Here is a 24,463-nt window from a genome sequence, read left to right on the forward strand (position 1 = left end):
AGCAGCCTCTGTCCCCAAGGCTGAATAGAAGGCTCCATAACATAGAACTAAGGGTTTAAAAGCAGCCCCCAACCCCTTTTGCTCAGCCTGGATAGAGAAGCCACAGACAGAAAGAGTAGGCGGTTGCTAGGAAGGCCTGACCAAGCATGGGGTCTGTTTAAGGTGATCCTTATAGCCCATTGCCAGCAAGGTATGGGTGAATCCTGAGGTGTGGGTTCTCATGACAGCTGGAGCAGCAGAAGCAGGAGCGAGCACTGGCCCTTCTGCAGCAGCGAGCAGAGCAGGAGGTGTGGGAGACCCAGATGTTACTGGACAAGCTTCTCTTCAAACACCAGCTGAAGGTCAGCAGGCTGCCCCAACCTGAGGCATTAACTGGTGTGCTAGCCCTGCCCAGTGTCCCTTCTACCCTACCTGTGATCCTCCCTGCCCCCGGGGATGGTCCACGGGGGCAAACGGAGCAGGGACTACAGATGGGGTGAGGGCTTGGGGAGCAGGGAGGTGGGAGAGTGTGTGGAAGCCCTATGAGTACCAAAGGTAATGTCAATAACGGGGACCAGCTTCAGGGAGACAGATTAATTTTACTTAGGGTGATTCAAGTGTTATATAGTTTGCGGGGAGGAGGTAGGACTATCCAGGATGGGCAAAGATCATTGACTGAAGGCTTAGGCATTCCAGAAGTCTCAGGTGCTAGCTGAACAGGTTCTTATAGGCAGGCAGGAAGTTAAACCTGTAATCTAACTAAAGCTACGTGACATTCTGCAGGTAGAGGCATGTGGGGGTTATGGTCAGAGAAGGGGAAGCCCTGCGGCGAGTGAAGGGAGTCCTCCATTTTGTGCCGAGCCCAGAAGGCTATCCAGGCAATGGGCTTCCCTTAATTAGAAGGGTTTTCCCACATGTCTCCCTAATTTATTTTGATAATGGTGAAGTATCATCGTGCCCCTCAGCCTCTGTGCTGGGGATGGCTTAGTATTGAACCAAAACCTGATTAGCAGTGATTTTTGCAATGCAATTTATCTGTCATTTTAAACATTGGATAGAGCAGGGTATAAGCATCAAAATAAAACACAACATAATGTTGTAATGGGGTAATGAGGAGTGGGAGCCAAGGAGACAGTGGGTTATTGAACCAATTTAATTGCTCAGTGGATTGAAATCTTGACAGCAAGTCTGAACAGGGGGGTTTTGGGGGTGTAAACAGTGGTCTGGTGACCATGCAGCCTAAGGTCCTTCTAAAGTCGGACCCGCAGGTGGATGCTCAGAGGCATCAAGAGTCTCAGAGGGAACACAGAGCCACATGAACTGGGGACATGGACTTGTGTCCCAGGAACATCCACACTTGGGTGGGTCACAGGTAGACATCTTTGTCTTCCACTTGCCCAGTTCAGGACCTGTTAGAAACTGAGCAGTAGGGGCTCTGTTGGAGCCCAGAGCTTATGACCTGTGGTATGTGTGACATACAAACTCCTGTGTGTCTCTCTTGCCTGATCCTGGGATCCAGCCTGACCTGCCTGGCTGCAGAACCTTGTCTCTCATTCCACAAAACCAGACTTTCTTTCCTCACAGAGGCAGATGGAGAAACCCTCAGCCCAGCAAGGGCCAGAAGAGACTTCAAAATGGAAAGAGCAGCAGATGTGTGGTGGCCCAGAGCCAAACACATTCTTTCTCCGCACAGTGGAAACCAGATCCAAGTGAGGCCAAGGCTGAGACTAGATTCCATCCCCTATCCCCAGGGAAGAAGAGTGTGGGGTGACCCCTAATGTCAGGTTTCAGGTGCTGGCAATGACAAAGATCTCTGCTGGTTTTCTGACCCTTCAGATCACCACTCTCCCTATATAGAGACAACCCCAAGTCCCCGAAGCATCTTGAGGAAGCAACGGCAGTTTCTGCAGGTGAGTGTCCTGTGTGACCTGTGATGGCAGGTTGGGGTAGAACGGGGTGAGGGGGAGTAAGGATAGTGTAAAACCTCCCAGATGAGCTTTTATCCTCAGAGAGCTCGTCACACCAGCTGCAGCTTCACCCCCAGCCTGATATGGACACTTCCCTGGGAAGCCTGGCCCCTCTGTCCAGTTCTGGTGGCCATAAAGTTAATTTGTAAACTTGATCATCTTCATACTCAGGCTTTTGCTAGGATATGCCATATGCTCTGTTCTACAGCTGTTGGGTGGAGCATTCTGCAATCCTGGTTAGACCAGTTGGTACATAGAATTGCTCAAACCTAATCTAAACTTGGGAATCTTCTTCCTCTTATTGGGGTGGGGAGGGGAGGACACACTACTGAAATGTCAGGTTGTAGGCTTGTCTACCAGCACAAGGATTTAGGATTCTAAGCCAGGCACTGGTGGCACACCTCTTTAATCCCGGCATTCGAGAGGCAGAGGCAGGTGTATGTCCAGGAGTTCAAGGCCAGCCTGTTTTGTTCTACAGAGTGAGTTCCAGGACAGCCAAGGCTAGACAGAGAAATCCTATCTTGGAAAAAAGAAACCAAACAGCAGCAACAACAAACCCCCCCCCCAACCCAGAAACAAACAAACAAAACTCCAACAAAGCCATTTAGGATTCTGATGAGCTCTTGAGGCACTGACCTTTTGATAGGGGCACTTCTGCAGTGTGGTTTGCTCTAGAGTCCACTTCGTATGTAAGTCATTTTTTTTTTTTTCCACGCTACCATCTTAGGGTCTCCTAGGCTGGCCTGGAACTCACCATGTAACTGAAGATGACTTTACAATTCTAAGCTTCCTCCCTCTGTCTCCCAAGTGTTGTGATTACAAGTGTGCATGCTTATGCCTGGTCTATGCTGGGCAGGACATTGAGTTTGGGTTTCCTGCAATCCGGCCGTGAACCACATATCCTGCTTTCCAAAGCCTGCTTTGACATCTGTAGACTATGCCAGCTTTCCTGTGACTAGGAAAAAGGGCATCTGCTCCCTACTTTGTATTTGAGGTGTGTTTCTTGTGGGCAGTATAAAGTTGGGTTTTGTCCTCCTTTTTTTTTTTTAATCCAGTCTCTGACTTCTAACTGAGAAGTCTATCCTATTTACATGGATTGGGGTGAGCCTCAGAGTTAGGTTCAGGTTATTCGCCTTGATGTTCATTTATACAGTCTACAGGTGATTTCTTCTACTTTTTATTTACTTTTTCTTTTTTTTTTTTTTTTTTTGTTTTTTTTGAGACAGGGTTTCTCTGTATAGCCCTGGCTGTCCTGGAATTCACTTTGTAGACCAGGCTGGCCTCGAACTCAGAAATTCACCTGCCTCTGCCTCCCGAGTGCTGGGATTAAAGGCGTGCGCCACCACGCCCGGCTTTTTCAACTTTATCTGCCTCCTTTAGGGGTTAATTTTTGATTTGGTTTGTTGATGTAGGGTCTCACTCTGTAACCCAGCCTAGTCTGAAACTCTGTGGCCCAGGCTGACCTCTAACTCATAAAAGCCTTTCTACTTCACCTCTGGAATGCTGAGGTTGTATGCATGCACTCATCACTCAGCCTGGAGCCCCGAGGTTATATGAAGGCACCCCACTCCTCGGCTTAGATTAGTTTTTTTGTTTGTTTGTTTTGGTTTTTTGAGACAGGGTTTCTCTGTGTAGCCCTCTCTGTCCTGGAATTCACCAGGCTGGCCTCGAACTCAGAAATCCACCTGCCTCTGCCTCCCAAGTGCTGGGATTAAAGGCGTGCGCCACCATGCCCGGCTTAGATTAGTTTTTTTTTTTTTTTTAAGATTTATTTATTTATTTATTATATGTAAGTATACTGTAGTTGTCTTCAGACACACCAGAAGAGGGCATCAGATCTCATTACGGATGGTTATGAACCACCATGGGGTTGCTGGGATTTGAACTCAGGACCTCCAGAAGAGCAGTCAGTGCTCTTAACTGCTGAGCCATTTCGCCAGCCCCTAGTTTTTAATGATCTCATCTTCGCTGTTGAATTATGATGAGCTAGAACTTCACATTATGGTGGGTGTCTTAGGGTTGATAGTATACAGGCTGCAGGTGATTTTTACTTCACCTACAGCACAAAACCCTCATAGAATTTTATAATAACATGGGGTACTATATTTATGCTAGTGCACTAAAATATGTTTCAGAGGTGAGAGTGCTGAAGAAAGGGCTCCATGGTTAGGAGCACTTACTGTTCATGCAGAGGAAGGGGGTTCAGTTCCCAGCCCACATGGCAGCTGTTCCAGGAATCTGATACCCTCTTCTGGATCTGTGGGTGCTAGGCACTTTACATAGTACATACACACATGCATACACAGACATACACCCATGCATGCATACAAGCATGTATATATACATAAATACAGGCAAACACTCATGCACATAAAATAAAAAATAAACTAGGGGCTAAAAAGAAGGCTTGGTGGTTTAGAGTCCACATTGCTTTTCCAGAGGGCAAGAAGTCAATTCCTAGCACCTACACTGAGTGACTCACAACCACCTATAACCAGTTCTAGAGGACTGGCCTGGCCTCCAGGAGCACCTGCACACCTATGTACATACCTACACAACATGCATCCACATATACATAATTCAAAATAATAAAAATAAATTTTAAAGTAAATCTTAAAAATATTTTAAACCATCCTTCATTGATTTATTTTTTGACAAACAAAACGACTCTCTTTTACTAGTTTCAAATGATACACAGGCCTAGAATGAGGATGTAACCAGTTCTCAGCCACTGGTTTTTTTTGTTTGTTTGTTTGTTTGTTTTGTTTTGGTTTTGGTTTTTGGTTTTTTTTGAGACAGGGTTTCTCTATGTATCTCTGGCTGTCCTGGAACTCACTCTGTAGACCAGGCTGGCCTCGAACTCAGAAATCCACCTGCCTCTGCCTCCCAAGTGCTGGGATTAAAGGCCACCACTGTGCCACCACTGCCCAGCTCAGTCACTGTTTTTGACACTCTTCATTTCTCTGGGAAGATCCGTATTTCTGGTTGACATCACGTCCACATCCCTCACCTGATTTCTGACATACACATCTACCAGTAACAACAAAATAAAACCACTTGTTAGAGAACATCTTCATTCTACTTCCTGTTCCTTAAAGACGCTTTACTGGACATAGTACTTGAGTAGACTTCTTTATTTATTTATTTTTGAAATAGGGTCTTACTATACAGCTCTGGCTGGCCTAGAACTCACTGATAGAACAAGCTGGTCTTCAACTCACAGAAATCTGCCTGCCTCTGCTTCCTGAATGCTAAGATTAAAAGCATGGGTGCCATGCCTGGGTCTGGGCAGACATTTTTTAATAGGTTAGTGTGTGTGTGTGTGTGTGTGTGTGTGTGTGTGTGTGTGTGTGTGGTGTCTGTCTGTCTCTGTATGGTGTGTGTGGTATATATGTGTGTGTGGTGTGTGTGGTGTATGTGTCTGTGTGTGGGTGTGGTGTGTGTATCTGTGTGTGGTGTGTGTCTATGTGTTTATGTGTTATGTGTGTGGTATGAGTGATGTGGGTGTGTCTGTGTGTGGTATGTGTATGTGTGTGTATGTGGTATATATGTAGTATGTGGTGTGTGTGTGTGTGTAGTATATGTGAGTGTGGTGTGTGTGTCTGGAGTGTGTTTGTCTCTCACTGTGTTTCTGTGTGTGTGTGCGCGCGTGTGTGAGTTGTGTGTATGGTATGTGTGTGGTGTGTGTCTGTCTTTGTGTGTGTTTCAGTGCTAGGGTTGAACCCTGGGCTTCCTACATCCTTGACTGCTGCTGAGCTACAGCCTCCATTCCCAGGAAGCACATCTGCATCCTGGTGTCTTCTTGCTTACCCTGCTCAATATGCAAGGAACCCATTCTATCGTTCTTTTGTTCATTTGCAGGCACTGTGTCCATTTGCTTGGCTGCTTTTCTGTTTCTCAAGCAAGTTTGTAGTGACACTCTCTAGTTTCATGCTCATGTGCTGGGGTTTAAGATTCTTTGATCTGTGGGTTATCTTTCTGAAGTTTTGGAAGATTTCCAGGTCTTTCTTTTACACTTGATGCTGTGAGTTCTTTCTTCAGCAATGTCTAATCTGCCCTTAATCAGTGTGGTCTTCATTTGAGTGTTTTAAATGTTCAGTTCTGAAAATTCTATTTAGATCTTTTCTTTTTTTCTTTCTTTCTTTCTTTCTTTTTCTTTTTCTTTTTTTCAAGACAAGGTTTCTCTGTGTAGCTCTGGCTGTCCTGGAACTCACTCTGTAGACCAGGCTGGCCTCGAACTCAGAAATCCGCCTGCCTCTGCCTCCCGAGTGCTGGGATTAAAGGCGTGCGCCACCACGCCTGGCTTTAGATCTTTTCTTATGCTCTTCATAGTTGTACCGACCTTTATTGTTGTTTTATTTTATGTATATGGGTGTTTTGCCTACATGTATATTCTGGGAATCGAGCCCAAGTCTTCTAGAAGAGCAGGTGGTGTTCTTAATCACTGAGCCATCTCCCCTGCAACACCTTTTAAACATATGACTTGCCCTTTTAAACATATGAATACAGCTGTGAAAACTTCTTTTCTGATTGCAAGTTTTACATGTATTTCTTACCAAGGGGCTGCACAGCAAGGCGTGCACATGGAGATCAGGCGACAACTAGCAGGGATTGGTTTTCTCTCTCCACGATGTGGGTCTTGGGGATTAAACTCGCATCGTCAGGTTTGGCATGAGATATTTTTGTCTCTATACACATGATTGGTTAAAAAAAAGGTATTTATAAGTTCTTTTTTTTTTTTTTTTTTTTTGGTTTTTCGAGACAGGGTTTCTCTGTGTAGTCCTGGCTGTCCTGGCACTCACTTTGTAGACCAGGCTGGCCTCGAACTCAGAAATCCGCCTGCCTCTGCCTCCCGAGTGCTGGGATTAAAGGTGTGCGCCACCACGCCCGGCTATAAATTCTTTGAGAATTTCAAACCATATTTTGGATCATATTCAACCCCCTAAGTCGCTCAGATGCACCCCTCTCCCCGCTAACCACTCGGCTTCACTGTCACATTCTCCGTGCTCCCTCTCTCTCCCTGCCACTCCCCTCTCTCTCCAAACCGTAGTCTGCTTTGTGTTCCCAAATACTCCTGGGTGTGGAGCCTGCCCCGGAGCTTTAAGGGTCACACCCTTAAAGAAAACCGGTTCTTCCTTTCCCAGGAGTTATCAAATGCCCTCAGCTCCTGAGCCAACAGTTGGACTCCCCGCTCACCGCCCCTCCCCACCCCCACCACACACACACACACACACACACACACTAGGATTTTGTCTAGCCCGAGTTTGTACAGATCTTGTGCATGCTAGCTCAGTGGTTGTGAGTTAGTGCAGCTGCCTTGCTGTACCCAGTGAACACTGATGGCTGTGGCTATGAACCGTCCCTGGCTCTGAGAAGAATGCTGCTTCTTCTTTCATGAAGATCTCCGAGCCTTGAGGGAGGGCTAGGATACAGCTGTCCATTTAGAGCCAAGATCTCCACACTCTCTACATACACTTCTGTTTCCTGTTTGTTTCTCTGTGTAGCCCTGGCGGCCCTGGAACTCACTCTGTAGACCAGGCTGGCCTTGAACTCAGAAATCTGCCTGTCTCTGCCTCCCAAGTGCTGGGATTAAAGGTGTGCTCCATCAATACCTGGCTCTATATACATTCTTAAGCTTTGTCCTCCTGGATTTAGTCTGATCCTTTCAAGTTTTATTTCTGTAACTGGCCAGTTGAATCCAGATCACTACTAAGGCTGGGGCTGATGAAACCTCACAAATGAGGCAGGGTGGTCTGTCTGTGCACTGCTCAATGATGTATGGGTCACGAGGCACATAACTCACAGCCTCTTTCTGGGTATACTTTACCTGCACTGATCCAGTCATTTCTCACTTGAATACTAAGATGCTGGTCATTAGAAGCATAGCTTCTTGGGGTTCTCTTCATAATTCCCTCTCTAATTCACCATTCCATGGACCCTAGCTGCCTGTTTCCCCAGACTCATCCCTGTCTGCTCTACTAGGGGTCTCCCAGGCTCTACCTCAGTTTGCTGACCCTGTACTGTATGGTAACTCTCTTGGAATAATGTCATTGTTTCTGTCTGTGAGCACTGTGCTGGGCTGTTGATATCAAGTGTCTCAAGTGCTCTTTCATATGTGTGAGAATGTTATGTAAATATGTCTGTATAAACACATTTTTTCAGATACAATGGTGAGTCTAGTTCCTCTTGCCTTTTCTTTCTTTTTTTTTTGTTTTTTTTGTTTTTTGTTTTTTGTTTTTTTTTCGAGACAGGGTTTCTCTGTATAGCTCTGGCTGTCCTGGAACTCACTTTGTAGACCAGGCTGGCCTCGAACTCAGAAATCCGCCTGCCTCTGCCTTCCGAGTGCTGGGATTAAAGGTGTGCGCCACCACGCCCGGCTCCCTCTTGCCTTTTCTTGAAGAGGTGTCAAAAATATCCTTTAATTATTTTTAATTAAAAGGCCTTCTCCATGAGACCCACCAAAGCAGGATGGATTACAGGGGTCAGCAGCAAGGGAGCTGAATGAGCAGGGAGTCTGGGCTCAGCAGTGCCCTGCCCCTGCTTGGTACCAGACTCAGGACATCCTTCCCCTCTGGCCTCAGTGTCTCCTGTGAGAGCGAGGGCTGTCACTCTGAGCGGCTTATGTTTGGTCTGGTCCTGTGTACAACTGTCCCATTTCAGAGCCTCAGCTTACGAGGCCACCAGTCCTCTCCAGCATTACCTCAAGATCTAGCATCACAGGTCAACTGTGAGCCTTTTCCTGCCTGCCCCATACTGCCTGGACCTCCTGGAGGAAAGACCCCCAAGCACATGTCACTGCTTCCCTCAGGGCCCAACCGAGGTCTCCTTTCTCTCTTAGAGCCAGTGCAGCAGGACACAAGCCCCTCCCTGTTGGTTCTAACCGAGTTCCACCCTTCAGACAGACCTACGTACCAGGTACAAAGAATGGGGCAGAGTTTTGAGGCTGCATGATCCTGGGGATGGGCAGTGGGTCCCCAATGACCCTGGCCTTAGTAGGGTCACCCTGACATCACATTGGCCATCTCTGCAGCTGGTAGCCGCTCCATTTGTTCTTCTCATACTGGGTGACTGCTGAGGGCCTGCATGACCACAGGGTACTTTAGGCAGGGTTATGCATAGCCCAGAGTGCCTTGTTAAAATTGCAGAGTATACACAAGTGTCCTGCCTAGATTGGGATGGGCATGGGGCCAGGATGATGAGGACCTCTGGGAGCTTACAGTCAGGAAGGGAGCACGTGAAGGGTGAGGGGGTAAGCTGGTGGGCATTCGGGAGGACTTCTTGGAGTCAGTGGCACCTTCCTGAGAGCTGGGATCTGTCCCCAGCTCTTGAGAGTTTCCAGCAGTGATCAGACTGGGTTGGTCTACCTCTCCGCAGTGGAACATAGTGAGGCCAGCGCCAGAAACAGAAGGGTCCAGAGCCTCCCACCGCTTCACTATTGCAATGCTGGAGCAGAGTCTGAGAGACGAAGAGCTCCGTGCACAGTACCAGACTGCGGTGCTACGACTGCGTGAGCTGGCCCTGGAAGAAAAGGCCCATGCGGAGCTGGCCTGCCTAGAGCATCAGATGGGGTGAGCTCATGTTTGTGCTAGGTTCTGCCCCACCCCTGTCAGTGTGCTCCCTGCCTCCACCCACCCACCTACCACACCTGCTAGACAGCTGTAGTGATCCAGGCATGATAGACTTTGCCAGAAGTTTAGATAAAATAGTAGAGTGTCCCAAATAAAACTAAAATGAAAACAGTCATCGTCCCCTCTATGTGATATTGTTCCCCTCTGTGTGATGTTTGTAGCGTTTCCAGGGCTTCTCAGCATTGATGGGTGCTTAGGCCTTATGTCACCATACTGCTCAGCACACGGGCTGTGCATTCCCCCGACCTGTCCTCAGCTACACCTTCAGCATACACCCAACTTTCACCATATGAACACTGAGGGCCTGTTTCCTTAGGAGGATTTCTTAGACAGGGTATTTCCTGTATGTGAGAGACATCCAAAAGCCTCTTGGCTTTGTTGGTGCCAGCCTCTGAGGGCTCCTCCATTCACAGTTCAGTACCACCCGGCCATGACATGCTAAGGGTGGCATAGGCCTTGGTGTTAGTGGAGAACCCCTTGCCTGCATGTGGTCTCCACATGGGAGACCCTGTCATCTTTAGACCATGAGATACTCATTAACATGGTGGTGGTGGTGGTGGTGGTGGGGAGACTGACAGCCTGAAGACAGAGGGCTTCCTTCTGACAGAGGGAAGGCTCTGGTGTCTGCTCAATGGGGGAATGTCTAGGTGGAGCTGGCTACTGGGGTTGCCCTGGTCCTGGTTTATGACTCTCCTTTTGAACAGACTCTCAGACACTCAAGCCTGTGGCTCTTTCCTTCCCCTAGGTGCCTGGGTAATGTGGGACGTGAAGTAGCACGGGCTACTCTGTGTGAAAAGCAGCAGCAAACCTTCAGCAGACTTGAGAAAGAACGGGTAGGCATGAGAGGAGTGGTCACACAGAAGTGGCGCCCTTTAGCCCTGGGTGGAAGCCAGAATAACCCTGGACCAAAGAATATCCTTAAGCTCTTTCTCTTCCAATACTATTTAGAACCATATGGTGCCAGGAATAGCCCATGGTCAGAGGACTTCAAATCTAGGCTGGCACTTGGCCCTATAACATCCCTGGGTCTAAACTAGGCTTAGACTCCTGCTAGCTGTGGCCCTGTAACAAGTAGCCTGGCTTCTGGGGGCTTCAAGTCACCACTGAACAGCAGCAGTGTCTGTTTCCTAGGTCTTGGGAGGGTTTTATAATAAGGGGTGTTAGAAAGGCAGGGCAGTGGCCAACACATGGAGTGTGGGCAGGGATAAGCTGGGCCCACTCGGTGTGGCAGGCACTTGGTGCATAAGTACCCTAGTGTCTCTCCTGCCTCCAGCTGGGACCTCCTGACCAAAAGTAGAGGAAAGCAATAGCCAAGAGGCTGAGCAAGGAGAGCCAGGCAAAAGGCCCGTGGAGGGGAGAGAGGGTCAGGCAACACAGAGGTCCAGATGTCCCCTCCCTGCCCCTGTGTCCTGAGATATTTTTTCCTCTGGAACTTCAGAGGGAAATACAATACCTGAAGAAGGTGTGCTTGTCCCTGCACCATGGCAGGAAGCAGCTCCTGCAACATCAGCAGTCTATCCTCAATGTGCAGAGGTCTATGGCCCACTTGCAACAGGAGCTCCAGGTTCGAGCCCAGCTGCTGAAGGTGGGCACTCCCAGTCTTTTCACCTGGCTTTTCTGTGTCATGTTTGTCATCATTGGTGGCAAGGGTCTGGGGCTGGTTGATTGTGCACAGGGAGAAGATGACCTGCTGGGGCCCCTGCAGAAGAGGAGCCAGACTACCAAGCTATGGTAGTCACTACAGACCAAGGGTGGGGAGCCTAACAGAGGGAAGGGAGAAAAAGAGTTTAGCTGGGGTGGGGGGCAAGGTATCATCACTCCGAAGAGCCAGCAGTAAGGGAGCAGCAGTGGGGACCTCTGTGTCCCTAGCAGGCCTGGGGTCCACTAGAGAGGCCGGATACTCAGACAAGGCACCTAGAGGCAGAGGGAGGCAGATCTCTGAGTTCAGGGCCAACCTTGTCTATAGAGCAAGGTCCAGGACAAGCTTAGGTTACACAGAGAGAAACTCTGTCATGAAATAACCAAAACCAAAACCAAAACTCCACTGTCAGTGGACCAGAGTCCCTTGTTACTCTCACAAAGCTGAGAGCATGAAAGTGTGTATGAGTGAGGGCAGCGTCACCCTTAGTCTATGTTCCCCCTAATTCTGTTAGCAAAGGATAGGGGTCTCACCTTAAGGGTAGGGACAGAAATTGGGTGAACTGCTCTCTCTAGCACGTGCCATAGGCCAGCCTTCAGGAGAAGAGACTCTAGGCTGCCTGGCAAGAGTTCTCCATGCCTCTGGGCAACTTTGGGCAGAAATGCCAGCTCTGTCTTTTGTCTGCACCTTTCAGTAGGGGTGTAGGCCTGAAAAGGACAGGGCAGCTTGTTTCAGTTGGTGTCCACTCCCATGGGAGCAAGCCATCCACAGCGAGCGCTGAGGCTGTCCTGAGTTGGCTACTGCCAAGTGCACCTGCCTCCTGCTTTTCTGAAGAGGGGGCAGAATGAGCTTTTCTGAGGAGGAGACTAGCGGCCACACCAGGCTTAAATAACTGTGCTGTTTTTACTAGAGTTGCAGCCCCAGAGTCAAGACCACCTGGAAGGAGGTCTCCAAGGCAAGTCAGAAAATGGAGGGGCACAGGTCTGGAAGCCCCCAAAGCCACCCCGCTCAGGAAATCTCTGAGAGCTCAGAAAGTGCACAGTGAGTTGGGGTGAGGGGCTGGCCCTGGCACTTGCCTCGACAAGCCTTTCATGTATTTGCCTTCCGCCTTTGGATTCCATCACACTCAGCTTCTCCCAGGAAGGGCAGGGGAAGGTAGAGCTGTCCTGAGTTCCATGAGGATGGGAGGGGAGAAGGGACGGGAGAGGACCAGAGCTGTCCTGAGCTCCAGGGAAGAACAGGCAGCAGCCACACATACTGGCTCTGGTTGGCAGGTGTGTGGGCACAAGGAGCTTCCTAGAGTGCTCCTGTGGGTGTGAAGTGGCAGAGCACTCGGGTGGCAGCATGGCATAGGGTAAGCAGGCGGCATGTCTGTGACCACACCAGTCTCTGGGACTACTGTAGGGTTCTTCAGTAGCATCTGAATTCTTTCCGAGGCCTGGCCACCAAGGTCATTTGCAGCAAAAGATGGTGAGGTTCCTGCCCGTGCTTGGAGAAGTGTGAAGAGCGTCCCTTGACTACACAAAAGAGCCGCAGAACTTCCTTCCCCATAGGGATCTTCCTGGCTTCCCCAGGCCGGAAACAGTGTGTTCTGTCCTGCCTAGCAGCATTGTCGGGGCAGAGTGGTCTAGCGATGGTTCTCAGCCTGGCCATCCCTTCTTCCTCAGACACCCACTGCCAGCCCTGGGAATCTATTACCACCCAAGCCCTAGCTCTTAGTTCCTGGGCTCCCTCCCTCCACCTCAAGGGTGGGGATGGAGACTGAATGAGCCACCTCTGTGAAGCACCTGCCTCAGGATGGCCTGCAAGAGATGGGATCTTCTTGAGCTTTCTTTGGTGCCTCTCACCAGCCTTGGCAAGAACAGACCCTCTGTGCCCTTCCTCTCTGTGCCTGTCAGCAGGGTGCAGGCTAGGCCAGGATAGCATACCTGTTCCTGATCTACAGCACTTACTGCTTGGGAAACTCCTAGGAGTCTGAAGCTGTCTCCAACCAGAGGTCCTTTTGAACCTCTAGAGTTTACCCAGGGCACTAAGAGGCAGGCTGGCTGCGCCTCACATGATGGTAGGCCTGGGCAACAAGGTGAAGGGTCAGAAGCTCCCAGGCCCCACCCATGCCCCTGTAGCAACTACTCCATCTGAGGCACAGGCCCTGCTTGAGAAGCGGCTGAGTGAAGAGGAACCAAGACCCTGTCTTCTGCTTGGCTACTGGCCACAGCTGTCCCCTAAATGTAGCCCAAGGTGGTTCTCTGGGGACAAGGGCTGAGCGTACAGTCACATCTATTCTACCGTGTCTTGCCCTGCAGCTTTTCTTCTGGTCAGAAGGAAGTGACATCTCCCCAGATAACTTCAGTTGCAGATGAGTCCCTGCAGCTTCTCAGACTGAACCAAGCAGATGTCACACCTGGGACCAGAAATCCATCGATGGAGAGTGGACGTGATAGCCAAGGTAGTTCAGGGCAGTGGCAGCGAAGAACAGACAATCTCTCAGTCAGTTGGCTCCAGCCTTCTGTGGGGGCAGCATTAAACTTGGGGTGAGACAGTCCTACATAGTAGGCCACCAGGCCAGTGTGTGACCTGGGCTACTCTAAGTTCCATCAGCATGTTCATTGGGCTGGTCCACCGGAGGCCTGCCCCTCACAATACTTGAGACACAGAAATCGGATGCTATAGGGAGCCGCCCAAACAGGCTCCCTTGCTGCAGAGGACTCCTGGCAGGTGAAGCTACTCAGAGCTAATCTGGCCTGCCACCCAGTGCAGGCCTGAGGCTGTCCACAGACAGGTCGGAACACAAACCTATCAGAGCAGCAAGGATCAGGACTGAGCATGCCCTTCCCTGAGATGAGGGGAGCCCATTTTCCTGGTCCAAGGCAGAACCCCTAGGCAGGGACTTTAGTGGGAAGCAGACTTCCTGGTTGTCCAGCCCCTCCATGGCCTGGCAGGATTGCTCGATGTCCCACCAGGAAGTATCCCTCCCGAACTTCCTGTCCCCATTGAGCAGCTGGTGTGACTGCTGAGCCTGTACCCCATTCTGCTCCCACCATACTCCTCCCCTCACTGACCTCAGTCATTTCCCTCAATGTTGTTTTCATTTCTGATGCCTGCCACAAAACAAATAGACACACTCCCATGCCTGAAGTGACAAGTCTACATTCCTTCCAAAGGCTGCAGGGCAGGGCCCTTCTAGCTCCTTTGGCTCCAGATTGTTCCTTGACCTAAGGCTGTCTCCAGTCTCTGGCCCCCCTCCCCCCATGCCTGCCTCTTTTTTCCTGTGTCCACTTCTGCTCTTCTATCTCTTTTAAAGTTTGGACTGGCCCAACTCTAAGAACTTGTCTAGAGATTCTTAATTATATCTGAAAAGGCTCTCTTACAAATACGAGCTCATTCCGGGGTTTTGCAAGTTATGATTTGAACAGCATAATAGCTTGGACTCCAGGGTACCGAGGCACAGTCTGGGGACAGAGGATGGAGCTGGTCCCCCTAGGACATCTGTGGTCAGGGATGCTGAGGAGCTTTGGTCATGGGGTAGAATCAGCATTATGACCAGAGGATGGAGCAGGTGTGGAGGGAGGGTGTGAGGAACAGTGTGGGGGCCTTTGGATCCCTAGTCCTTACAGAGAGGAAAATCTGCTCCAAAGCAGTTAACTGTGTGCTGCTTCGAAGTCTGGGGTTCTGCACAGGCTGGTCAGTATGAGTGACCCTAGCAATTATGTCTTTCAGGGCCTGGGAAACATCCTTGTATCTTTCTCCCTGGTCTGCTGCACTTGAGCTCTCTGGACCCTGGACATCAGAAAAACCCAACTGCTCTTGTATGTAACCCTTAGGAAGTTCCTCTCCCCAGCCTTGCCTGTTTGGGAACCATCCCCTGCCAATCTGCCGGTCTGCAGCTTGATCTTGGTCTGGACTCTTGGGTGCCCATGTGCTAGCCCCTGTGGTTCTGGTGGCCCCTAGTCACCCTAGTTCTAGAGTTCTCTCCGCAGGTAGCTCCTGTATCCTTTGGTATATCTCCCCTTCTATCTTGTTGATGCAGGCCACCAAGAAAGATGGCAGCTCAACCTCTCAGCCAAAGCCACAGGAGGCCAAAGAACTGCCTTCTCCAGGTAAGGCCTCTGCAGAGGATCTGTGGATCACCCTCTATGGATCTTACCAGGAGCTTCCCCTCCATCCAGTGGACTCTGTCCAAGGCTGGTGCTCAGCAATCAAGCAAGGACAGACAGGTCCCCAGGGAAAGTCGAAGAGGACGAATGCTCATAGCCTCCCCACCATGACTGCAGACCCCTTCATGGCTAGAAGGCTGGCTGACTCCATTGCCCATTGGAGATGATTTGGCTGCTCCTCTGGGGACATTAAAGACAATTTTTGGTCTGATCGTTTCAGCTGCAGCTTGGTTTTATCTAGACAGTTCCAAGAGCTTAGAAATCAGCACTGACAGAAGCATCCTTATTAGCTGACCACAGTTTTATACCTATCAAATTCTTCACTCTCTGAACTGTGTACTTGGTCCTGAGGCCTCTTTGAGGGCAGAACTCCTGATCTGTAGGAGTGGGAGAGTCTTCTCTCTCTGGGGTTGCCCATGGCCTGGCTGGCTCTCAGAATAGAGGCCACCTCTGAGTTCCCCACCCCTGCATCCCAGCCCTTGCTTCAGAAGCTCCACCACTCACCCACTACTCAGCATCTACCCTTAGAAGCAGGAGGGATGTTAAATCTCACCAGACTCTGCTGGACCAACGTACTCTTTGCATTAGGGCCCAAGAGAGTGAGTTTCAAGTCACTTAGAAGAGGAAAAACTAGACCTTCCCATTGCATGAGGATTATCCAAGAGTCAGGACCGATGGGATTCCCTAGGGATCCAAAGATGATGGCGATCTGGTCTACGCAGGGCCGATTCCCATGACCTCCCCTTCTGCTCGAGTCACACCACTCTTGGCCACTGTTCAGGGCTCTGTGGACATTTATCTGAGCCTGGTGCCCCTCACCATTCGAGTTGCTCTCTGCTGCCCTATGGCCATGTGTGTCATATACAGCCATCCATTGTCTAAACACCTGAGAACTTAAGTACCTGGACCATGATAATGGAGCCTGTTAGCGAAGGTCTGGGAAGCTGCAGGTTGACCCAGTGCTGGTTGCTCCCTGATCAGAAGATAGTACATACAAGGTTCTCGGGAATACTCCAGCATGGCTATTAGAGAACCTCAGGACCCTTCCTGTGGTGACCCCACCACCACAGCCTTCATCCCTGGCTCTGGCATCATAGCTCTGGTCCATAAGCTGGTGGCCTTAGGCCTCAGGGTCCAAGATCTACCCAACAATCTACCAGGGTCCTCAGATCTAGGAATATGGAGGTATAACCTGGGAAGATTCTGCTGTGTCCTGCTTTGTGCCCACTTGGCTAGCCTTTTAGTTTGCCTTAGAAGATCCTGCCATGCCCAGGGCCTCCCCTTGCCTGAGTGTCCATGCCCCTCACTGTGCTAGAGGGCCTCAGCACAGCTGTGAGGTAGGAAAAGGAACAGTCTAGCAAGGGTTCCCCAGCAACCTGTGGGAGGTTTCCCAAAGGAGGAAAAGAGAGCCTGGAACTCGGAGATCAGCCTGCTTCTGCCTCCTAAGTGCTAGCTTGTGTTAAAGGTGTGTTCCATCACACCTGACAATAGAGTTATACATTTTAATTGTTTTTCCTTATGTTCTTTTTCCCTAGGACTTCATATCACTAACTACCCAATAATAATAATTTGGGAAGCACAAAATCACATATTTTGTGTCCTAACACTAACCAAGTCAAGTCTTGCATCTATTTTGAATTTTCACACCTCCATGGGGGCCACTTCCTCCCCCCTTGCATCTACACCAGCCAGCATTCACAATCTATTTGTCCCATAGGAGACCTACAGACCAAGTCCAGTGCAGCCTGGGCAGTGGAGAGGCCCTTGACTACTACAGACAGCCATGTTTGGAGCTTGCATGGACAGTGTGGGCAGTCCTTAAGTGGAGATGGTCCTTGTTCCCAGGATGCCAGAGTGAGTCAGGGTGTGGCCATGTTCTGTGTGCAAGTTACAGGGAGCATTGGCCTGCTGTATGGCCACTAAAGCCACCTTGTACATCACATAGGGCTCTTGTGGGTTGAGGGCTCAGAGAGCACTCATTCCAGACAGTTCATCCAATTCTGCAAGTTACAGATTCCATGGGTCTCGCCTCGAATTCAACACTTGGACAGAAAGAAAGTCTTCCCAGGGAGAAAGGGGGTGTTGGGTGTTGGGATTTTCAGAGCCCTCTTCAATGGGTGATCTTTATTCCTTAGCGACAGTCTCTGAAAGCACAGTCTTTGATCCCCAGCAGAGGAAGTGTGGGAGGCCCTGACAGACCTCTTTCTATGTATATCCAGCAGGTGGCTGGGAAAAGAACAAGCCAAGGGCTGGATGTTTCCAGAAGCTCTGAGGAAGAACTGCAGGAAGAGGCACACTGGCAGTCAGAGCAGCGAAGGGGTGGAACGTGGGTAAGGTAAGGCACTGAGGCTTGGAAACAGCCTCAGTCAGCATCGAAACTTCCCGATGCCTAGCCTCGCACCCTTCCTGGGTCCAGCTATACTCTACCTACTGGGTCTGACTCCCTCTTAGTATCAAAATTGTTGATACTCAGTGAAGGACCAAGGTGCAGCTTGGGGTTGCAGGTGTCTAGAAGTGTCACCTAATAATCGAGGTGACCTGTGGTCAGATGTCATCTGTCATCTGTCACCCTCTCATCCCCGTCAAAGGCAGACTCCCAGGTGACCCTATGTGGCAATGGTCACTTCCAATGGTAGGTGACCGACAGAGCTGTTTCTAAGAGTGTGGCATGGGGGTCACTGGCTGAGTCCTGGGGCCAGGGCAACTGAAAGGAAAGACTTCTTCCCCAGCAGCCACGACTTCACCATATGCTTGCAGGGGAGACGCCTGTGCACAGGAGAGCCCAGACATCCGCTTAGCCCACCTGGAAGCTGAGCAGGAGGCCACTTCTCCAGGTGAGGTGCCCATCTCTTTAGGACCCAACACCCACTCCAGGGCTGGCTCAAAGGCCAACAAGTCTTCACTTAGAGTCTATCCAAAGTGAGGCTTTTCTGATGGCACATTGCCCTGCCCTGTACACTGACTGGGGTGGGATGGGGAAATCCTAGTGACCCCTCTCCCCAGGGCTGCAGGCGGAGTCTATAACTTGAAAGCAAGCCAAATAGTGCCACCCAGAAGATCCAAGAGCAGCTGAGGGGTTGTAGGCTGAGTCCAGACACATGTGACCCACCAGTAGGGAAGGCGCTAAACAGTTAACTGACATTTGCCAAAGGACTTAGCACATTGATACCATTGCTTTTTAATGTCGTCAGTTGGAATACCCTTTTTGGGGACTGCCCTTGCTCTCTACAGAGGTGTAACACTGCTTCTTGAATGGTCTACCATGTAGGGTGTGGTAACTGTGAGCCACTCCTTAATTCAATCCATCTCAGCAGCTCCTGTGGCCTGTGAGACTGAAACACAGCCTGCCCGGCACCTAGACAGCCCTCCATGCCAGTCTGCTGCCATCTTGGACCTGTGTTCTGAGACTGCTTCTAGTAACCACTCAGGGTCTTCTGAAGGCCCTGCCTTATTCCTCACCCACTCGGTGAGCCCAGCAAGCAGTCTTTCCTGTTCATCTCTCCAGGAGTTTCAGAAAGTCACAGCCACCCTAGTCCAGCTTTCTGACAGCTCCACATCCCTGTCCACCTTAGAAGCTGAAGATACCCCACTGCATGCAGCTCCAAGTTGGTCTAGGGAGCTTTCTGCTCATGATTCCTGGGAGGAACCAGGCCTGCCTTCCTTCTGTGGCCTCCACCAGGGCCTTCCTCAGCTGGAGGGGGGTCCTGGGAATGTAGGACAAGTGATCCTGCAGAGACTGGAAGGTGGTGAGGTTAGACTCCTTAGTGGCTTCTCTGAGGAGGTAGCTGTAGCAGCAGGTGCAGAGCCAGACGACAGCTCCCTTCAGGCCAACTGGCCACTACCATTCCCACATGCTCCTTCTCCAAGGTTGGGGTCAGAGCTGTCAGAGTCCTCCAGCCAAATCTGGGAAGAGAAGAGTGAGAACACTGTAGAGCCTCACCCTCGTGTTGAGCCAGACTCAGGGAGTTCCTTGCCTGCAAATGATTCACTGGACCTGGAAGGCAGTGCAGGGCCTCATACCAGTCACACCCCCTCAGGCCCTGAGGAAGAACAAGAAGCTTCCAGAACCCACAGGAGTCTGAGTGAGATGTCTGATACAGGGAAAGTCAGGCAGATGTCCCTTGTGGCCACCTTCACAGTGTTCCCACCCCAGAGTCCGTCTACCAGTGATTTGAGTCTGTCACTGTCCGTTCCTTTGGGCACATCCTCCTCTGATGGGGCAGGTCTCAGTAAAATAGACATGCCTGCTGAGGCCTCAGCTGGCTGCCAGGAGGAACCCCAGAATCCTGATACAAGCCCGTCCATGGAGAGGAAGCCCCTACAGGCCTCACCTAGTTCTAAGGTTGCTACTACCCCGCAGGTTTCTTCCGAGGGCAGAGCTCCCCATGTCACAGAGGTAGCCAGTCCCTCATGTGTAGGTGGCTTCTTGGCTGAAATACTGTCTCCTGTAGATGAGGAGCTGTCTTATGGCAGTGGGGACCTTACATCCTCCATCCACAGGGTCACCCACCTCCTCCCGCCTCCTCCCTCTCCCCAAGCAAAGAGTGATATCAATGAGCCCAACCTCAGCTCACAAGACTTCCCTACCCCGCCTGAGGAGGCCATGATTTCAGGTGACTCACTGGACACCCTAGGAGAGGATACATCCATTACTGCTGAGGACATGTCCTTCTTATCTGAGGAGGCTCTGGGGGAAGCCCTTTCCCTGGGGCCTAAGGAGTCAGGGCACTGCCTGGGAGCACCTGGGCAGGATGGAGGCCTGGATGACTCATATTCAACATCTCCCTTGAGTAATTGGGTAGTCAGTGCCCCCGGGAGGTCCCCAAGACTGTCAGCTCAGGCCCTGAGTTCATCCCCAGTGGCTTGTGTGGCCAGAGAAGGTCTTCAGGCCTCAGACAGTCAAGGTGGACCCTGGGAAGGGGTACAGTGTTTTGAGAGTGCAAAGCACCAGCAAGGGATAGAACACATCTTAGACAGAAGGGCAGCCACATCTTTACCCTCCTGTTCTGCACCTTCTGAAAGCTTACCCCCAGGCCCAGTGCCCTTGATACCCAGTGACCAGGCTGAGTCCCTCAAGCACACTAATGAGGAGGAGAAGGCAGGCCAGAGCTGCTGGACAGAGGACCAGCCCAAGCTCCAGGATTTGTTGGACACACAGCAGCTCCCTAGGAGAGACTGGGCTTTTGCCCCTGTCTCTGAAGGTGCCTGTGCTGATCTTCTAGGGACAGGAGATGCTGGGCCAGTGGATGTAGTGTCCACCCAGCTCAGCAGGAAGATTTTGTGTGATTCTCTCGCTGAACTGTCAGGGCTGGTCCCTGAAGACAGTCCCTAGATGTGTGCTCTGAAAGATGATAGAAACTCATGGGCATCTGATATGTCACTGTGTGTGTGTCTGTGTCTGTCTGTCTGTCTCTGCCTGCCTCTGTACCTGTTTGTCTTCTTTCTGTCTGTCTGATTTGAGGGACCTGGGCTTCCCATTGTGGACTGTCACATCTCAGCTGGCTGGCAGAATGGTCATCTGCAGCAGTCAATAGTCTTGAGTTCTCACCATGCCAATCATGGGCTGGCTCTATCTGAATTTCCTCTGGCAGAGTAATTCCCTGATTTTTTCCCACAACTTCTGTCGGGCTCTTAAACGGCTCAAACCCCAGTTCTGGAGGCATGCATCAAAGGCTATGTAGGATGGTGTCCAGCGGCTGACCAAGGAAAGGACAGGAGGCCAGAGGCTCCAGCTAGTATGAGGTAGTGTGGGAGTCAGTCAGTGAGGCCAAGGGGGAAAAGTGGTTTCAGAGGCCTCTAAGGGAAAGGTGATTAGGCTGCCGAGAGGAGCTATCCTGGGCTTTGCCTCAACCTGCAAATGCCCAGTGTTCACTGTGTGTGCATGTGGGTGGGTGGGTGCCATGGTCCCTGTGTGGAGGTTAGCGGACAGCTTTTGGGAGTTGGTTCTTCTGCAGTGGCTCTAGGGATCCAAGCAGGACAAGTGCTTTTTCCTGCTGAACTCTATGCATCCAGGGTTTGGGTTTGTTTTTTCTGTTTTCTGGATTTTGTTTGTTTGTTTGTTTGGTTTGGTTTAATTGTTATTGTTTAAAAAAAAAAAACATAGGTTCTGGGGATTGAATGTTGGTCCCCATACTTGCAAGACAAGCACTTTACCAACTGATATATGCCTTCAGTCCCGAGCCGGGCGTGGTGGCGCATGCCTTTAATCCCAGCACTCGGGAGGCAAATTTCTGAGTTCAAGGCCAGCCTGGTCTACAGAGTGAGTTCTAGGACAGCCAGGGCTACAGAGAAACCCTGTCTCAAAAACCAAACCAAACCAAAACAAAACAAACCTATGTCTTCAGATTGCTTGTGGCTGAGGGACATTTGTCATCCTGTGGAGACGGAAAGCAGATAACTAGTCGCTCTTGACCAACAAAGCCTACACCTTGTTCCCGGGGCTGAGGTTCTTTCTTTGTCCTGTGACTTAATTTTTTATCTTACTTTTGCTTTCATAGTATTTGCTGGGACACTGATTTTCTCAGGAAAACAGTGACGGGAGCCTCAAAAAGTCTTGTCTCTTGCAGGCCTGGCTGACTACACCAAGGCCTAGACTGCCTCCTTTATTCCCTGGGGGCCTTCTGGGACAGAATGACCTGGGTGGTTATTGAAAGTGTGGGCAGGTGACACAGGTAGTTCTTACAAGAAAGTGTGACCATTCTCTACAAGAACACCTTCTTCCCTCAGGACAGACATCCAGGGACTTGTTGATCCAACCACTCAGGATTTCCTGCTTAATGGTGGGACTGAGAGCAGCTTGCAATGCCCATGACCTCATCCAGCTCAGGGGTGGGCTCACCAGGGGACTGGGGTGCAGGATCTCTATAGGGAGTGGAGTGACTCTGGGATGGGCTCCCATAGTTAGTTCCCCAGGAGAACAGAACAATTTGGGGGCATGTATAAGGGTGAGGACAGGCCACTAAAAGCAGTGACTTCTGTCAGAGGCACCACCTTTACCTCTCTCAGCAGATCATGAGGGACAGCAGGATGCCTGCCACTCACTGCTGGCTGCCCGGGAGCCACAGTGCTGTCTTGGTTGTAGTGGCTGGGTACTGGTTCCCAGGCTCAGACAGTGATGAAACCTTCTCTACCTTAGCTCCACGGAGGCTCGGTGGGGCCCAGAGCAATCAAATGGATGGGCTGCCTTGAGGAATTCTAGGATCTTGTGCTAGCCTCTGACTGGATGCCTCGTGCAGGCAGGAGCGTCCTTATGCATTTACTTGTACAGGGTTCTCTCGCTGTCCCCAGGGAAGTGGCACCGTGTGTGTATGCTTATGTATGACTGGGGTTTGCTCTATAACCCAGGTTAGCTTTGAACTCTTTCTGCCTCAGCCTCACAAGTATGGGATTATAGACATGAGATGCCTTGCTCTCCAAAGAGAGTGACTTTTTTTTTGTTTGTTTGTTTTGTTTTTGAGACAGGGTTTCTCTGCATAGCCCTGGCTGTCCTGGAACTCACTCTGTAGACCAGGCTGGCCTCGAACTCAGAAATTTGCCTGCCTCTGCCTCCCGAGTGCTGGGATTAAAGGCGTGTGCCACCACGCCCGGCTGAGAGTGACTTTTTACGCAAACTCAGAAGGCAGTCGATTTTCAGAGGCAGCAGATTTCAAAATCTGATTTTTGAATCTGGTTTGAGCAGGATGTAATGGAGTGAGGCTCACATACATGGTGGGAGCTCCCAGAGGTTGTCTTAAGTCACATGTGTATGTGTGCACGTCTATACATGGGTGTGTGTACCTACTCACCTGTCACCCACTCTTCACTTCCTCACAGTCCCCTGTTTGTTGATGGAGCTCACTCTTCATCTTCTGGGTCCCATTGTTTCTCATGCATGTCTTTGCCTGTACTCACCCCCACCTGCTCTCTCTCCTCCTCACCCCCTTCACCTCTCAGCTTTGCTCTTGTCTTATTTTAACCCATTAAAAACTATGCTTACTGTCAGGCGGTGGTGGTGCATGCTTTTAATCCCAGTGCTCAGGAGGCAGAGGTAGGCAGATCTCTGTGAGTTCAAGGCTAGCCTGGTCTACAAAGAGAGTGTGTGTTCCAGGATAGCCAGAGCTATACAGGGAAACCCTGTCTGGGAAACAAAGCAAAATTATGTTTATGAATAATCTGTGCCAAGGTTTATGTTCCATGAAAAGGCTGTGTCATAGGAGGTGATGTGTAGTATGGTGATTGTGAGAAATTACTTACATAAAAGCAGGTGAAAACTTCACACACTGTAGCCCGGTAATATGTACACATTTGCCTTATATATCAGGGTTTTTTTAATTAAAAAACACTTAAATAAATGACTTGAAATTTGAAGAAATTCTTTAGAAAATGTTTTTTTTTTTTCTTTTGGTTTTTATGAGACAGGGTTTCTCTGTGTAGCCCTGGCTGTCCTGGAACTCACTCTGTAGACCAGGCTGGCCTTGAACTCAGAAATCCGCCTGCCTCTGCCTCCCAAGTGCTGGGATTAAAGGCGTGCACCACCCACCACCGCCCGGCGGAAAATAATATTTTTTATATTTCTGTGTACACCAAGATTCTGTCTCCCAGCACTGATTGAAGCATCCTCCCTCCCACCACTCTATCAATACTGGACCCTCACGGGGACTCTTCTCAGATATCCTGTGGTTGCCTTGTGTCATGGAGGTCCTGCAGCTTTGGATCTGTCAGACCAGCCCCTTCATGCCCTCCAGCAGTTCATAGATGGGGTAGATGTTGGGCAGGCCAACTCTAATCCCTGGATCTGATCTGGGAAGTAGCTGGGTTGGTCAGCCTGGCACTTCTCCTGTGCCACTATCACTAGGGTGAGTTCTCCAGCACTGCCCTGCCTAGCTCACCCAACGCCACAGCTGGCAGCAGCATGGGCCCGGATGTACACCATGGCTTCAGATGGCAGCACAGGCCACTCAGGTGAGCATGTCCCCTGTGGCAGCCTAGCCCTCAGATATCCACATGTTCTGCAGCAGGACCATGGACCCAGACATCGACCCTTGGCAGCAGCCCAGGCCAGGACGACACCATGGCCCACTCTGCCTGTTCTCACCACTGTCGAGTCTCCGGGTCTGT

At 50.4% G+C, this 24,463-nt stretch overlaps 1 protein-coding gene across 2 annotated transcripts in view; it reads left to right on the top strand.

The window, feature by feature from the left end:
* Ccdc187 (coiled-coil domain containing 187) overlaps positions 1-23,692 on the top strand; it is a 51,260-nt gene extending 27,568 nt beyond the window's left edge. Inside the window, exons 13-27 of one of the 2 annotated variants that reach the window (XM_021157080.3) lie at positions 228-341; positions 1,564-1,688; positions 1,816-1,889; positions 8,785-8,861; positions 9,321-9,514; positions 10,320-10,407; positions 11,013-11,159; positions 12,124-12,254; positions 13,517-13,659; positions 14,931-15,019; positions 15,241-15,310; positions 17,085-17,221; positions 17,587-17,702; positions 18,125-18,201; positions 18,679-23,692. In XM_021157080.3, coding sequence (XP_021012739.2) covers positions 228-341; positions 1,564-1,688; positions 1,816-1,889; positions 8,785-8,861; positions 9,321-9,514; positions 10,320-10,407; positions 11,013-11,159; positions 12,124-12,254; positions 13,517-13,659; positions 14,931-15,019; positions 15,241-15,310; positions 17,085-17,221; positions 17,587-17,702; positions 18,125-18,201; positions 18,679-20,699 — 3,603 coding nt within the window. In that variant the 3' untranslated portion in view covers positions 20,700-23,692. The remainder of the gene's footprint in view (positions 1-227; positions 342-1,563; positions 1,689-1,815; positions 1,890-8,784; positions 8,862-9,320; positions 9,515-10,319; positions 10,408-11,012; positions 11,160-12,123; positions 12,255-13,516; positions 13,660-14,930; positions 15,020-15,240; positions 15,311-17,084; positions 17,222-17,586; positions 17,703-18,124; positions 18,202-18,678) is intronic. The other variant, XM_085835097.1, reaches the window with a different exon arrangement.
* Positions 23,693-24,463: the final 771 nt, after the last annotated feature.

The sequence above is a fragment of the Mus caroli genome, unplaced genomic scaffold (assembly GCF_978045245.1).
Source record: "Mus caroli unplaced genomic scaffold, Mus_caroli_1 scaffold_2, whole genome shotgun sequence".
Lineage (NCBI taxonomy): Eukaryota > Metazoa > Chordata > Mammalia > Rodentia > Muridae > Mus > Mus caroli.